The following is an 18078-nucleotide window of genomic DNA, read 5'->3' as shown; positions in this document are numbered from 1 at the left end:
AGAATAAAGAAAGCATAATCCCAAAATAAAATAAAATGTTAATACTACACAATCAGCAAAACGATAAACAAAAATCAATATGTACTGGCAACGACTTTACCCTAACGAAACTTTGGTAATGAGAGTGTAATTTAAAAAAAACGTTATATGCTCTAACTACTTCTGATCGAAGATAGCTGCTTTAATTCGTTTAATTTATCGTTATCTCAGCTAATATCCATTGTTAAAAATAGTTTAACACATATATTTTTTCAGTACACTGGCTGCTATATAAGTATATTTTATATTTATTGGTTTGATTTTAATGTTGCTGACATGTTTGCGTCCTGTTGTTACCAGGTGACGTACGTTGGATGTATAATCGGTGCAATTGTTGCAGACACAAGAGAGCAGGCGAAGTTGGCCTCTAAAGCAGTCACGATCAAGTACAAGGACCTAGATGCGGTTGTTTCTTTTCAGGTATATAATCGTATGTTGTAGCCAATAATACGTTGAAAGTTCCGTATAAACAGGAACCACAAAAAACAACATATCCAAGTATACAAAACTCAGGTTTTTTTTGTCGAGCTGTGGTAGCTCAGTAGACCATCGAACCGTAACACAAAGGCAACGGATTCGATACCCGTCATGGCCACCATTGGTCGGCTGCCTCGGTGTGTCTTTCGGAAATGCATTTAGGTATCATTCCATGATATTGCACATAATGTGTTGAAAGTGTCCTTACAAGCAAATAAAGTGAAAACATATTGAGATATACAAAAACTTAGATGCAGTTGTCGCTATCAAGTTATACAAAACACAGAGTTGGCTGTCTCTATCCTAGTAAGTTCTTATTCTCCAAACTTTCCCAATACATAACTCATGAATAAAGATAAACAAATAGAATACGAGTGAACATATTCTTATAATTGAAATTAAGAATTCTTAGAGAAATAAAATTACCATCAAAAGTTTTTCCTCTTATAGCTATATCATTTCAATGTTCTAAGGTATAAAGATTTTTGTATTTTGAAGTTGAACACTCTGGTTATCATTTCAATGTTCTAAGGTGTTAAGGTTTTACATTTCGAAGTTGAACTCTAGTTACATGTACTGACTGATCGATTACATAACTTGTGCATTTTAAAGCGTTAGGCGTATGTCAAATAAAATACATGTATTTGATATATAACGGACAACCAAATGATGTATGTGAATTCAGACGATCGAACACACACAATATTCCATTTGTAATGCTGCCAGACAAATGCTAATAACTTTCTGTAAATATCGAAAGCTATTGAATTTATTAAATACACGTTGTTTCCATCAAAGAAAGCATGCTATTTTTCACTGTGTTTCTCGTGCACTAGGAATCAATCATAGCTAGAACTTGATGTCGTGATATTTACCCACGGTTTGTAAGCATTTGTATGTACATTACACTCTAAATCTGATGCAGCCGAAGATTCTGTGTGAAATACAAATCGGATCATGACACTAGTAAAATAATGTGAACTAATATATACAACACTGATTACGATTCCTAGATAAAGACTTCGGTAATGTACAACACAGAGGTCAACCGCATATCACATGGAGCCTTTATTGTCAGTACCAGCTAACATGCAACTTTGATTACGATTCCTAGATAATGACTTCAGTAATGTACACCACATAAGTCAGCCGAATATTACTTGCAGCCCTCATTGTTCCAACTAGACTGCCTAAATTTGATGGATTCTATTTATCTTGTCTTTGTGAAGAAGGAATATTGCAATACTCTCTCTACTGTTACGTAAAATAAATCCATAGGTCACAGTATGTAATTGTATTTTATGCTCTGTACCGTTCAGCTTATATTGTTCTTGTATTTATAAAAAGGATGCAATAAAAAAGGAGTCGTTCTACCCATTTCAAGAGGAACTGGTGACTGGAGATGTAATAGAGGGTTTCCGGGAGTCGGATCATGTGATGGAGGGTGAATTCGAGACTGGACGGCAGGAGCATTTCTACATGGAGACTCAGTCTGCGATTGCCGTACCTAGGACGGAGAATGACGAGATGGAAATTTTCGTCGGAACGCAGGATCTCACGTCAACACAGGTAGAATAGCAAGGGAAAATAAATTATTCACATATTACAATAATTAGCATTCCGGTTTCTATTTTGTAGGCTTCAGTGATCTTATTTAAAACATGATTGAAATGATTTTCCTCACAGAAAATGTGTGGCAAATGGTATTTCTTCTACTTAGTTTAAATGTCAGAACAGCATTGAGCCTTCACTGGAAACGTGTTAAAAATGTTTAAAACTATAGGGCCAACATGATTTATATAAACAGTATTCTTTTAAAATATCAAGATTTTTTAGGGGTTACATCAAAATGCTTCTGAAGTACTTCACATTTGTAATGAAAAAATATGCACAATACTGTAAAGTAATTTGCAGATAAACTTTGGCCTATATTAATATTCATGTTGTAGATTTTATTTTCTCTTCTTAGGAATCGATCTTTTCGTGTTATTTTGTTCCTTTTCTTCAGTTAATGGTACACAATGTGGAATTGAACTTTACCTGGAAATTACTTAAATACATACACATACAGCAGAAATATGTTTTTTCTTTTTATAAAAAAAAACTTTTTTAAAATATCTCTTGAATAAAATTTATGATATTGGTTTTGTATTGCAGAGTTCTCTCAGCAGAATTCTTCACGTTCCAAACAACAAGATTGTAGTTCGAACAAAGAGACTGGGTAAGATCATTGCCGACGTTTCTCTTCTAGTGTATTTTATATTTAAAACAAAACGTTCCTTTAATCAAGCTGGTGCTTCCTTTTCAATGTGTAATATATTTTTTTTTTAAAAAAGTCTTCCTTTAAGCATGCATGTGTTTATCTTTGTGGTTTGTATTTTTTTTTTTTTTAAAAACTTCTTTAAGCATACCGATATTTCTCCTTCAGTGTGCTTTGTATTAAAAAGCCTTCCTGTAAGCATATCGATATTTCTCCTTCAGTGTGCTTTGTATTAAAAACCCTTCCTGTAAGCATACTGATATTTCTCCTTCAGTGTGCTTTGCATTAAAAAGCCTTCCTTTAAGCATACCGATATTTCTCCTTCAGTGTGCTTTGTATTAAAAAGCCTTCCTTTAAGCATGCCGATATTTCTCCTTCAGTGTGCTTTTTATTAAAAAGTCTTCCTTTAAGCATACCGATATTTCTCCTTCAGTGTGTTTTGTATTAAAAAGCCTTCCTGTAAGCATACTGATATTTCTCCTTCAGTGTGCTTTGTATTAAAAAGCCTTCCTTTAAGCATACCGATATTTCTCCATCAGTGTGCTTTGTATTAAAAAGTCTTCCTTTAAGCATACCGATATTTCTCCTTCAGTGTGCTTTGTATTAAAAAGCTTTCCTTTAAGCATACCGACATTTCTCCTTCAGTGTGCTTTGTATTAAAAAGTGCATTAGTTAATCATCTTTTAATGTACGTTATTATTAACATTTTGATATTTTCTTTTTTGATAGGAACGGATGGGGACTAATATGTCTGAGTTGTGATGAGAATATATAAAACATTTATAGAATGCTTGAACGTTTTTATGAATATCTGTTTTATCTGTTCCGCTTTCTTAATTTGTTTGGCTTATTTCACCTTAAAATCATCACGAATCTTCCAAGCGCAGAAAACAACATAGTTATAACAATAAAATGTATCTCGTTATAGAGGTAGTAAATATTTGAATGTTTGTGAAATTATGATTAACAACCGAAGAGACAGAAGGGATAGTTGAAAAGAGATAATAGATTGTGACAGCAATAGATAGCAAACCAAACTATAGTCAACACAATATACTGTTACGACCCTGTGACCTTAAACTAAGTAACAGAATAAATGAAACTTAACACATTTTTTTTGTGTAAAAGTTAACATAATTTAATTCCCAAGAAAACAAAGTGAAATTAAAGAGGAAATTACAGTATTATAAAATGAAACCCAAATAATCCTAAAAGTTCTATCACAAGTTCAAAAGCATAGAGTTCCGAATGAATTCAGTATTGAATGTGCAGATGTGTCAGTAGCATTGAATGTACTAATGTGGTAACAGTCATGATGTATCACAATGATATAATCCATAATGTCCTTGAATGTATTCAAAATGATCCCAAAATAAAGATTTAGTCAAAAAGTGAATGAGCACTTTTACTTCCAATGAATAATTTAAATTCATCCTCTCAAATTATAACTGAGCACAACTAAAAGACTGATTCTACTAGACAGAAGTTAAACTGTCAGCTAATAATTTTGATGTAAACAACCTTTATATAAAACGTAAGACACATTAAGAGCACCAGAATGAGGGTGAAAAATTCCATTTTAGGACATTATCAGTTGTAAACAAAGTCAGGTCATTTACTTAAGCATCATGTAGACCAGGAAATTCCAAGAGGAAAACCATTGTCCTGAACTCACATCCATGTAAACATGTTTACATAAATTATTTTGAAGTTTAGCCTACAATCATGGAAAAATTTAGCTATGTAATATGTTGTTTATAAAATGACTATTACACTCTACAATCATGAACAAAAGTTACATATATAATATAAATATATATATAACAATACTTATTTCTTACGTTGAATGGTTATTTTAGTGAAATTTAATTTCGAAAATAAAGGTGAAAGCTTATATGAAAATGGCAAAGCTAATAAAGAAGGAAAAGAGAGTTTATATTTTGAGGAGTCTATACTATTTCCAAAAATAAATCAAAGGTAGCACAGTCACTGAAGAAATATCGAGTAAAATATCCAGTTATTGCTTGAAAATCTCACTTTCCACAAAATTAAATTTAAGAATTTTCGCGCATTTCTCCATTGAATACATTTCCCAGTCACATTAACATTACAAAGAAGCTGCGCTAGTTCTCTTATCCAGCAATCTCATAAAGACGAAACATATCGTCTTTCCCACCTATAGTATAAATAGACCAAGGGACGAAACTCTTCTCAACCCTTCCATTTTCTCCCCTTGCCACTGTTAAATGGAAACAGTTTAGCCATCTCTCACTGAATCTAAGTTAAGCTTGTGGTTTAATGACCACCGATCGACAACGTCTTTATTGTACTGAATGCAGTGGTTTGCACGTTTCATCGTTATTCTGCGAAATGTATTGTTGTTGTGACGTTCTACTCCTACACAGTATCATTGGTCAGTCTTGTTGACATATCTGCCTACACTGCATGTATTTTCGCCGATGTAAGAAACTTGTGTGGTTATTATTATATTTGAACACTTTCTTGTTGTTATTTTCTGTGTTTTCGTCAGTTTTCATTCAAGAAAAAATGTTGAAAAGGGCACGCATGATATGTGTCTCTGTTACACAAAGTGTTCTTCCACTGGTGTTATTGATATTACCGATGCTTTAACGATATTGCATGTTATTTTGTACAAAACAAAGACAATATTAGTTACTGGAATCAACGATAAAGGTACGAGTCGTGTCCCTCTTGTACAATGAATTCTTCTAGTAGTTTTTGTTTTGTTACATGTGAACACATTGGGGTTGTTCGATTATTCTTCTTTGTTGTTGTTCTTCTCATTTGAGATTAAATATTGGCAACCTTGTGTGCCAGAGCTGTTAAATTTCGCGACTGCACGAAGAAGAAACGGCTTAAGTCTCGAGCGACAGAAAGTGAAGTAACCTACAACACTGACTTTGAGTACAGGGAAAGAATCATCCCTTTGTCGGCAGCCCAATAAATGTGAGTCCCCCCCCCCACACACACACACACATGGTGATAGGACATGTAAGTTCACGCGCATTGGGTACATTTCGGACATGAATCCGTTTCTCTTATTAGATCATTCCCCAAAACGCCGTTCTGGGTGCCAACCGGCCAGCCCATCCGATTGGCCGGCTGTACTCCAAAGTCAGTGACATGGAGTCCGTTATTTCGGCGAGCAGTGCCGTTTACCGGTCTGCCCCATCTTGATATACGGAGCTACATGGACAACGGGTTAGTCAATCCCTCCATTTATCCGCACTGAACCAACCAGATGGATACCGAACGGCCGTCCAGCCAACAACTTGGCCGTACATAAAAACGAGAGCTGATCTACCCGTACAGACGATAGCGAATAGATCGGCGTACACATATCTCTACCACTAGTTAATGCTTGTAAGACAAACCGTGGTACGTGCCCGGCCGCCGATTCAACCGCCATCTCAAATCTTTACGGTTCGTTCTTTGGTGAGATAAAAAACCGTATACAGAGACGATGGCAGGGCCCCATCATCCTCCCCATCCCCCATACTTTATTCTGACGTTGACACAATACCCTGTGTGGACAACCACTTCGGCGAATGCGAGGGATAACCTTGAGTTATTGTAAACTGATCCTGCAATGGATCATATAGAATACAGATTTAAAACGGTCGTGCTGGTCTCGCTCACATTCGTCGATGTTCAGGACTGAACATTTCGAGAAGAATAGGTAGTCCTCAAAGGCCATTGCCCTATGGTCTCAGACTAGTATATGCATCACGGTAGAGTGGATAGTTGTTAAAGTAAGGATTTATCGGGCCAATTAGTCAATTTTGACTGTTTAATAAGCCAAACTCTCTCATCCAGTTTTCCAGTGAAGTTAATTATTGGTATTGACATGGCTCAGTTCAAATCAGTTTGAGCTCTTAGCCATCACTTCCTTGAGGTTGATGTCGTAGAAATCAAAAAGTGGTCATGTCATCCGTCCTCACTCCTCCTTAATGAGACTCGGGAGACTGTGAAGCAGGACTCGGTCTGCGTGCTCAAACAGAATATAAAGCGTACATAAAAGTATCTATATGCTAGGAAATGCATCTTTTTCCTGGTCCAGCTGGAGAAAGAAAATACGACCACCCAAGCACTGGCATTATGGCTAAACTGGGTATTATCCTCTTCTTATTTCGATATCTCAACTTATAAAGAAAGCCTCATGAAAAATCAGCGCATGAAATCAGAGCTATATCTGTGAGCCTCGCGTTCAAACGGAATATGGCAATTCGAGACATCCTATTTGCAGTTGGCTGAAAAGCAGTCAACCTTCTGAAACTTATTATGCGTGGTATAGCTTAGCAGAGACGGGAATTGAGTATGGTAGGCTAGGTATCTGCAACCGACACTATTAACAGACCATTTCAAAGTCAGAATAGCCTTATCACGGGCGTCAATGACGGTTTTTCTCTGGATTCGCCCGACGATTTTACATGGTAAGAAAAAAATCAGTTACTTCCATTTCTCTTACCCGCGTAATGTCATCACGGATTGGTGAGTGTTAGTTGCGCTTTTTTGATACTAGGAGTGCTGTTTACCCTCATACAGGTAAGGTAAACATTCTTATTCCCTCGAAGGTGACAGTTTTAGAGATAGGATTCTCAGCACCGCCTCCCCTTGTTGCCTATTATCCTAAAGGTAATGTATCAAGGAATGTATTCGAAGCAGAGAGCAACTGTGTTTAGCAAATTGTCTCTCTGAGAATACTAACGCGATCGCATTAGTATGAAACCTTCCCACACTTCAAGGCTGCATCCCCGTAAATAATGTCCAAATAGATCTTCAAATTGATCATATCATTCCTCTGTAATGAGTGCAGTGTTCAACTGTATACTAATACATTACACATCAGGTAAATTTACTCATTTTACATGACATTGTGCCAGGAAAATGATTGCGTTCTTTACTCTAGACATGCAGAGCTCTCATGTTTAAATTATTACTAATTGTTTATGCATGGAGAAGCCAAGTTGTCATCAGTAGAAACGTAGTTGCTTGATAACAAAATATTGAATTAACAGATTGTGACTACATAAATGATTGATAATAACCATCAAGAAATTAATTGTACATGATACCTAGACGATATTGGACTTCTCTGTAGTCAAAGCTTGTTTCTATTAGTAGCACAAATGAGATAGTAATGTTCAGAAATATGAATTAAGTGTATTCTGACCTTTTAAAAATTATTTTAAAGTATTATAGTGCTTACAAACTTTGGTTTTTTCTTGTTTATTCTTCGGCCTCTTCAAATGAGTACGTATTTGGTTTCAGGAACTTACATTCCTAATCACAAAATATTAAAAACTAGATTATAAGCTGAGATTTGGATCATTTGTCCCATTTACATATGGAAACAAAATATTTTAAAATAGGTGACATATATGCTAACTGGATTTCTCTTTATTTCTTTATTTCCGATGATAGAATAATCTTGAGACATGTTTTCGTCATTTCTTTTCAGGAGGTGCATTTGGTGGAAAAGTAACAAGTCAGTTTCATGCATCTGGTCCGGCTGTTGTTGCTGCTTACAAGTAATTCTTCATTCTCTTTCTTTCATTTTTTCTGTCTATATTTCTTTCTTTATTTCTTTCCATAATATTAACAATGACTTTCTTGCCATGAAAAGCATACGATAGAAGACATATGACTCGATACAATAAAACTGAGTACGATGTTAAAACTTTTCAAAATGCCAATGTCTAAACACATAGAATATAATTATGCATGTCAATGATGACATATTAAAGCACAATATCGGAACTGGCAAACAATCTAATAAACATTTCTTATATTTAGGAACTTTGTTGTTTGAAAGAAAAGAAGAAGAATTGGTTTATAAGAATTTTTAACGAATGTACCCGTTAATATGAGAAAGTGTACAGAAAGATTATCTAATGTATTGTAAATGTTCAGTTCATTACTTCATTCATACATGCATGTATAAAGTTTCAATCAGGTAGTGAATGTTCTACACTTTTTATTTTGCATTATTTGTCTCAAACGGTCATGCCTTTGTCAATGTAATCCTTTAAAAACACACTGAGGCCTAGAATAGTGTGAAGTATGATATAATCTAAATAAGAAAAGCTAATTACTGTGATATAATCTAAATAAGAGAAGCTAATTACTGTGATATAATCTAAATAAGAAAAGCTAATTACTGTGATATAATCTAAATAAGAGAAGCTAATTACTGTGATATAATCTAAATAAGAGAAGCTAATTACTGTGATATAATCTAAATAAGAGAAGCTAATTACTGTGATATAATCTAAATAAGAGAAGCTAATTACTGTGATATAATCTAAATAAGAGAAGCTAATTACTGTGATATAATCTAAATAAGAAAAGCTAATTACTACTTACATTCAACTTTTCTCTCATAGGATGAGAAGGCCCATTCGATGCATTCTGTCTAGGGAGGACGACATGCTAATCACGGGCAAAAGGCATGCCTATTACGTAAAGTACAAGGTACGAAACAGTGTTCCTTTAATAAAGTGAGCATTCTTAGTTGATATTATTATGGTTAAAGCATTAGTTCCAAATGTTTAGTTAATGTATTACCCATTTGTGAAACAGATCGCTTCTTATTTATAAATAACCAAAGCAAACTATACTTCTATTTTATGGCGTGTGCAAATATGAGGTGGGGGGAAGCTAAACTTGCCAGACATTTTCAAAAATCCAACTTTAAAACCACTGAAAGTATAATTTCAGTGTACTTTGCTATAAGACAGACCCAAGAAAGTATCATTTCAGGATATTTTGCCATAAGACAGACCACTGAAAGTATCATTTCAGTATACTTTACCATAAGACAGACCCAATAAAGTATCATTTCAGTATACTTTGCCATAAGGTACACCCAAGAAAGTATCATTTCAATATACCTTGCCATAAGCCAGACCCAAGAAAGCCAGATAGGTACTGGAGACAGAAGTTTGCATGCATTCACTATCACTAAATCCTTGAATAAAATATTTTAATCGCATGGCTTTATTTGTATGGATCCATGTGATTTAGATCCAGGGGCTGTGTTTGTGTGCATATATGGGTTTAGATCCAGATGCGTAACAGGATATAATATGCCCAATGGTAATTTTAACGAGGATGATTATTGCATACATCACCGCTGAAATGGTGATTGGATAGCAATATCAAGGCAGGTGACTTTTGTATGAAGGCTCAAGGCACACATACACATTAGCATGCATCACACGAAACCAAATGTACAATACTTCTTTCAGAAATCCAGAGTTACCCCCTTAATATTCATTTGCCGTTTATATTTGTACAGAGCAATGTCAATATGTCTTGCAGGACATCTCTGACATAAATCGTTCATGAACAAAATACAAATTAGTTCTCCTTTTTCTGCACTTTTTATAGCTTCTTTTATATTCCTTGATATTTGCTATTTTACCTTTGGAGAAAAATACAAATACCCAAGTTCCCAGAATGTATGTGACGTGACTATTACTTTATACGCTTTTCTTAATGTACGTCGTTAGGTAGCAAGACGTACTTCAAAGACTGGAAAATATTTATCTGTAAGATTTACAATTATCAGGTTGGATTCGACAAAAGCGGAAAAATAAATGCAGTGGAAGCTGATCTGTATTCTGATGGAGGACATAGCGTGGATTATTCACCCATGGTACGTTGACTCATCATAATTTTGTCGAAACTAAACAATTCTTTTAATGGAATATGCTATCCGTCTCGTGAAACATGGCAAAACATGTTAGAGGAAAAGCTGTCACACAATGTTATGTCCTTAGTAATCATTATAAATAACGTTACAGTACTCAAATCTTTTTATTGGGAGTGGGGTGTGTGTGTGAGTAGAACATTATGACATTAGAGCAAAATTAAAAGAACACACGATTGATTAAGTATACAAAATAAAATAAAATTTGATAAATGCACAAAGCAAACTATATACAAAATATACATGTCTATCCTATTATAACACTTTATTGCCTGTTAGTTGGAGATATTACTGCATGAACAAATTTATCCTCAGAAAGATATGATATAAGACGATGGTCGCTGTTATTGTTAGCGAGTTACGTTCATTACTTGTTTCGAATACCAATTGTCTAACAACAGCTTTTTTTCCATATTTGCATCAGGTGCTGGAACACACAATGCTCATGTTTGAATCGACATATAAGATTCCTAATCTGAAACTGAATGGCCGAGTATGTAAGACAAATACCGCTACCGGAACCGCCATGCGTGGCTTTGGAAACATGCAGGCCGCTTTGATGATAGAGGAAATAATCTTCCGTATATCCATTGCTCTGCAAGTCTCTCAGACAAAGGTATGATTTAATCTTCCGTATGTCCATTGCTCTGCAAGTCTCTCATGCACAGGTAAGATTTAATCTTCCGTATGTCCACTGCTCTGCAAGTCTCTCATGCACAGGTATGATTTAATCTTGCGTATGTCCATTACTCTGCAAGTCTCTCAGGCACAGGTATGGATGCCTGCTTACTTACCTGCTTGGGTGAGTGAGTAAGTGGAGTTCAAAGGCATATAATTCATTGCATATCATCAAACACACATGTGTGTGGAGAAAAGGGAGCACAACAATGTAAGATGACATCATTATATATAGTGGCTTTCTTTTAGGTTCTACCATACGAATCGCAAAATTTCAAAAAATCTAAAATCATTTTAAGTTCGAAAATGTTGAATAGGACGCTCATTTGCTATAAAGGTAAAATGAGATACTAACAAAGCAATTTTAGACAAAATGCTTGCAATGACACTATGTTATATGGAAGTGAGATTATCTCAAGTTGAATGGCTGAAATATTTTCATGACGTACGAAGATTTGTAGTCACCTTTATCCATTAGTATAAATAATATTAATAATATTATTAATCAAGGCATCATGAACAATGTAGAAAACTTCCCCTTGCGGGTCCGGGGTTGTAGAATAAGCCCGACGTGCCTCGCTACGTGTCGTAAAAGGCGACTAAGTAGAGGCAACCTGTTTGCCGTGGGTTGCGTCCCGTGTCGGGGGAGGAAAGGATCCTGGTAGTTGAGCAGAGGCTTTCCATGCAATACACTACTTTGACCTCTACTTCTCTTAGACGGGTGGTCGGGATGGACCCGGTTCCGACAAATCGGCTGGTCACGCCGAGCCCTAGGAAGTCTTTATTAACTCTCTCACCTTCTTTTTCTTTTTCTTTGTATCTCTCTTGATACCACCGTTGCCCCTATATTCTATTCCTTTAATCTTTCCCTTTACCAAGTCTTAGAAGACTTCCTAGAAGGCGGTGGCTTAACGGGTCAATCGGGGTAATTTTACCGACCTTAGAAATTGGCGACTTCAGGGTCAATCAAAGGTAATTTTATCAACTGAGTATGGCATCTGTGCATCCCTGGCACTTGAAAAGTGTCCCCTTGTTGGGCTCCTTGGTGGGTGGGGAGCACGGGTGTTGAATTTTTATTCAAGCCAAGATGGAAAATCAAAAAAATCAAAATAAGCGTACCAAAACGGGAACTGACTCAGATGATGAACCATGTAGTGTGGAATCCTTTCCTCGCTTCATGGTCATCAAATCAAAAGATGAAACCAAATCCCTAGCCGCACTATCGCCATTTATAATCGAAAAGACTATACTTGGATTAGTCGGCAAACCAAAAAGCATTAAAAAGATCAAATCAGGTAGTCTGCTTGTGGATAGCGAACGCAAAGCACACACTGAGAACATTCAAAAAATTAAAGTATTTCATGACATCCCAGTAACTTGTTTCGCACACACATCTCTAAATACATCAAAAGGCGTCATTCGTTGCCGTGACTTGGCTGGAGTCAGCGACAAAGACATCGTAGAGGGGATGAAAAGTGAAGGTGTCACTGCAGTTCGTAGGATTCGTATCAAACGAAACAACGATCTGCAGGACACCAACACCATTATACTCACCTTCAACAAACCAACGGTACCTAAAGTTGTCAAAGTTGGGCTCCTACAAGTTACGGTTGAGGTTAACATACCAAATCCCCTCCGATGGTACAAATGTCAAAAATACGGTCATCATGAAGACCGCTATTCCAGAAACCAAATATGTGGACGATGTGGAGACCCTTCTCATCCGGAATCCGAGTGCAAAGCCACTCCGCATTGCGTCAACTGTGGCAAGGAACACCATGCAAATTCAAAAGATTGCGATACATGGAAACAGGAGAAGGAAATCCAAAGGGTCAAATACACATCCAACATTCCATATCCAGAGGCCAGGAAGCTTGTACAAGCTAGAACATCACTCCCCGGCTCATTCTTCTCATCTATAGTGAAGAGCAACCAAAAAGCAACGAAAGACGTCCAAACCCAAACAGACCCACCTGAATCCCCTTCCGTCTCAAACATTCCGCATTACAAACCCCAGAAAAACTCAACATCGACGCACACAACATTCAACAATCCTCCACCACCAAGATCACCAAACAGTAAAAAAAGTCGACAACAAATAGGCAGCAAAAAGGGTCTGATGACCCAATAAAACTGCACAATAGGTTTGGAGACTTCGAGAATATGGATGCAGAAGAATCTGCTCCATGTCCTCAAGGTGGCTCCAGACCTAACAACAAAGAATATACCCCCGTACTTCCTCCAGATAAATAACCAAACAGATTGCCTCCGAGAAAGGTCTAACCTAGTTCCAGAATCTTCACTATAAAGTTGTAATGAAGAACACCATTTTACAATGGAACTGTAGAGGACTTAAAGCCAACTACCATGATATTCTTCTGCTTTTAAACGAACATGATCCTGCAGTACTATGTCTTCAGGAAACATTTTTGAAAAATGCAGATAACATCACACTTAAAAACTACTCCCTGTTTAACAACTACTCTCAAAATGTTGACAGGGCCTCAGGAGGAGTCTCTGTTATTGTGAACAGCAGAGCCCCTCATAGCGTCATCCCTTTAAACACAAATTTACAAGCCATTGTTGTAAGCGTCACTCTTCATCGAGTGATTACATTTTGCTCTATTTACTTACCACCAAACACTAATCTAGTTCCAAACGAATTAGACACCCTTGTTTAACAACTTCCCGCGCCATTTATTTTACTCGGGGATTTTAATGCCCATAACATTTTATGGGGATCAAATCATATAAGTGACAGAGGTCGCAAAGTTGAAGACTTTATTTCTAGACACGATCTGTGTCTATATAACACCAAAACACCAACATATTTACACCCAGGCACGGGTATATACACATGCATCGATTTGACAATTTGTTCTCCTTCGCTGCTTTTGGACTATGAATGGAAGGTCGCTGATGACCTTCAGAGCAGCAATCACTTCCCAATCTCCCTTGTAAATCTTAACTCTACAATTGATGAAGTAATTCCACAATGGAATGTGAAGAAGGCCGACTGGGCCAAGTTTGAAACACTCTGTAAAACTAGGCTGAATGAGGATACAGTTTTCAATGTTAACGACCCCATTCAGCATTTTACATCTATTTTAATAGAGATTGCAGACGAATCCGTTCCCAAGTCCTCGCCGTATTGTAAAAGAACCCAATAACCTTGGGTCACTAAGGAATGTAAGGAAGCCATTAAACTACGCCGAGAAGCATTAAAAAAAATTTAATAATCATCCGACGCCCGAAAACTTAAATATATATCGCATTGTCCGGGCCAAAGCTCGCCGCACAATCAAAGAAAGTAAAAGAGCATCGTGGAAGAAATATGTTTCTTCTTTAAACTCTCGTTCCTCTGTTAAGAAAGTTTGGGACACTATACGCAAAATAAACGGAAAGAGAAAACAAAACCCTCTCCGACATCTGACACTGAACAATAATAACTTTAGTTCAAAACGTGACATTGCAAATACTCTTGCTGACAGTTTCTCGAAAAATTCATCATCATCTAATTATTCAGAAGCCTTCCGAAAACTTAAAACTCAAAAAGAAAAGTCACGTTTAAAATTCACATCCAACAACTCGGAAAGTTATAATCAATTGTTCTCACTATCGGAGCTTAGGGAGGCTTTAGATAAGGCCCATGATACATCCGCTGAGCCTGACGAAATACATTACCAGTTTTTTAAACACCTTCCAGAATCATCATTAACATCTCTTTTGAAACTCTTCAATGATTTATGGATTACTGGTAATGTACCAAAAATCTGGAAAGAAGCAACTGTAATACCAGTCCCCAAACCAGGCAAAGATAGCGAAGACCCCAACAGCTATCGACCAATTGCACTCACAAGCTGTGTGTGCAAAACAATGGAACGAATGATCAATTCTCGGCTTGTCTGGTACTTGGAAACTAACAATTTAATATCTCCTTTTCAAAGTGGCTTTCGATATGGCCGTAGCACCAGTGATCATCTGGTTAGACTGGAAACACTTATTCGCGATGCATTTATTAAGAAAGAACATTTAGTAGCGGTTTTCTTTGATTTAGAAAAGGCCTATGACACTACATGGAAGTACGGGATACTAAATGACCTGCACGATCTAGGTCTAAAAGGCCGTCTGCCCTATTTCATATCCAACTTTCTCTCCGACAGAGAATTCAAGGTACGAGTGGGCTACCCTCTCAGATCTGCACGAGCAAGAGATGGGTGTGCCCCAGGGCAGTATTTTATCTGTGACTCTTTTTAACATCAAAATTAATAGCATCACCAAGTGTTTGGCTCCTGGTGTGGATTGCTTGTTTTACGTTGATGATTTTCTAATATGTTATCGATCAGAGCACATGCATACAATTGAAAGACAACTACAGCAAAATATCAACAAGATTCAAAATTGGGCTAGTACGAACGGCTTCAAATTCTCAAAATAAAAAACGGTATGCATGCATTTCTGTCAGTTACGACGACACCACGAAGAACCTCACCTCACGCTGGACGGAACACCTATTCCAGTTGTTGAGGAAGCAACATTTTTAGGTATTATCTTTGACAAAAAACTGACTTTTATTCCACACCTAAAGAACTTGAAAGCTAAATGCTTAAAAACACTTGACCTACTTAAAATAGTAGCGCACACTGACTGGGGTGCTGATAGAAAAGTCATACTCAGTTTATATAGAACGTTTTTACGGTCCAAACTGGACTATGGTTGCATTGTGTATGGTTCAGCCAGAAAATCATATTTGAATATGCTTGACCCAATTCATCATCAGGGAGTAAGACTGGCTCTGGGAGCATTTAAAACATCCCCTTGTGAAAGCCTACTAGCTGAAGCGAATGAACCACGTTATCGCATCGTAGAGAAATGCTTTCCGCACAGTATGCTCTCAAATTAAAATCAAACCCTCAGAATCCTGCTTTTTCGGCTGTTTTTCAACCCAAATACAAAACCTTATACGAAAACAAACCAAACGCCATACCTTCCTTTGGCATTAGAATATCATCCAACCTTGACAGTTCAAAAATTGATCTTTCTACAATTCAGAAAACGTCCATCTCCGAAACACCACCCTGGCTACTTAAACAACCAAAAGTACTTTTTACGCTACACGATGGAAAAAAATCGGAGACAAACCCCTCCGTCTTCCACAACTGTTATCAAGAACTTCTCACCGAATATAAAAATTACACAAGAATTTATACCGACGGCTCAAAGGATGAGGAAAAGGCTGCTGCAGCCTTTTTTTGTGGAAATCACACAACGCAAGTTCACTTACCAAATGGAACATCAATTTTTACAGCCGAAATGAGAGCAATAGACTTTGTTCTGCAACATATAGAAAAGAAACATATTTTAAACAGTATCATCTTCTCCGACTCTCTATCAGTACTCCAGTCACTACACAATAGAAAACTGGAGAACCCATTATTGAAAAACATACTCGTAAAAAATACCGAGCTGAGTGTCTCCCACAATATAATATACTGTTGGTTACCTAGCCATATTGGTATTAAAGGTAACGAAAAAGCAGATCGCGCTGCTAAAACGGCCCTTACTCAGGAACCATCTGATTTTAAAATATCGTATACTGATTTTAAACCTTGTATCAGAAAGTTCTTTCGTCAGAAGTGGCAGGCATCATGGAATGATGCCGTGAATAACAAACTTCATGCAATCAAGCCAACTCTAGGAGAATGGACTCCTTCCTACAGAACCATGCGTAGGGAGGAGGTAGTCATTGCAAGAATCCGAATTGGTCATACTTACATCACCCACTCCAATCTACTAAAAGGTGAAGACCCACCAGAGTGCATTTCTTGCAATGAACCATTCACTGTCAAGCACTTTATGATAGAGTGTTTTGATCTGCAACCTACGCGCGATCGCTATTACATAGTGCATGACATGAAAGAACTTTTTGATACTATAAACATCACTCGTATTATAGAGTTCCTGAAAGCAGTAAATATTTACTCTAAACTCTAACTTTTATGCTGTCACCTTGTGCAGTTTTATGCAATATATATACCGTCCCTTTTTAATACCTTTTCATCATTTTTCATTAACATACAACATTTACATCCCCCGTTGATCGGGAAGCTTTATTTTTCACCGTTACCATCTTACCATTTTAATTTTAACTATTTGTATTTTAATATCGCTGGTCGATATGAGACTTATCATAATTTTTAAAAGATTATACAAATAACATTTTGTTTGGCGCTAAATAGCCTTACAGTGCTGATGCGCCGTTAAAAATAAAATCAATCAATCAATCAATCAATCAATGTAGAAAACTGAGATCAGAGGCAGCTAATGCGCATAATTCGGCGCAGAAGCTATTCAGTGTTATATCTATGGAAAGACGTCTTGATTATTATTTGACTTTCAGACTATTACGGATCATTGCTAGTTATATTGCTTTGATCTTCGAAAGGATTTCAGATTTAAAATAACACCTATAAAAGCTTAGAAGACTCTAGAAGGTATCAATCAAAACTACGAATTATAAAACATGTGTCTGTTTCACAGACCAGGTTCTTGAGAACCGATTGCGCAATAGTAAATGATAAAGAAGCAGTAGAAGAAGGGATTTTTACGCTGACAGGGGAGAGAAAAAATGGCGTAGCGACAAAAGCAACTGTAACAAATATCACACTTGATTCTATTCCAGATGAGTTTAAAGGGCATTTTAATACCGTGCACAAACATAGAAAACGTGATTTTGAAATGTATTGCAACTCAGCAATAAAAAGCATCATAGTACCTATAGAGTGCATCCAAACTAATCCAAAGAATTCAATTGATACAACTGTTTACAGAAACATGAGGCATTTCTTTTATGAGCAACAAATGCTCGCATAAATTATTAAAGTAGCTA

General features: G+C 36.6%; 1 protein-coding gene across 4 annotated transcripts in view; it reads left to right on the top strand.

Annotated features, from left to right (window-relative positions):
* The window catches only part of LOC149791926 (xanthine dehydrogenase/oxidase-like), a 320752-nt gene that overhangs the window by 30568 nt on the left and 272106 nt on the right, over positions 1–18078 (top strand). For 3 of the 4 annotated variants that reach the window (XM_089970441.1, XM_089970443.1, XM_089970445.1), the window contains 7 exons: positions 340–459; positions 1864–2085; positions 2674–2737; positions 8259–8328; positions 9184–9271; positions 10371–10457; positions 10936–11127. The exons of the other annotated variant lie outside the window; for it this stretch is intronic. In XM_089970441.1, the coding sequence (XP_089826567.1) occupies positions 340–459; positions 1864–2085; positions 2674–2737; positions 8259–8328; positions 9184–9271; positions 10371–10457; positions 10936–11127 (843 nt within the window). The remainder of the gene's footprint in view (positions 1–339; positions 460–1863; positions 2086–2673; positions 2738–8258; positions 8329–9183; positions 9272–10370; positions 10458–10935; positions 11128–18078) is intronic. 4 annotated transcript variants of the gene reach the window in all.

Source organism: Sinohyriopsis cumingii, chromosome 9 (assembly GCF_028554795.1).
Source record: "Sinohyriopsis cumingii isolate HCF-2022 chromosome 9, ASM2855479v2, whole genome shotgun sequence".
Taxonomy (NCBI): Eukaryota; Metazoa; Mollusca; class Bivalvia; order Unionida; family Unionidae; genus Sinohyriopsis; species Sinohyriopsis cumingii.
This window is presented reverse-complemented; position numbering and strand designations above follow the sequence as displayed.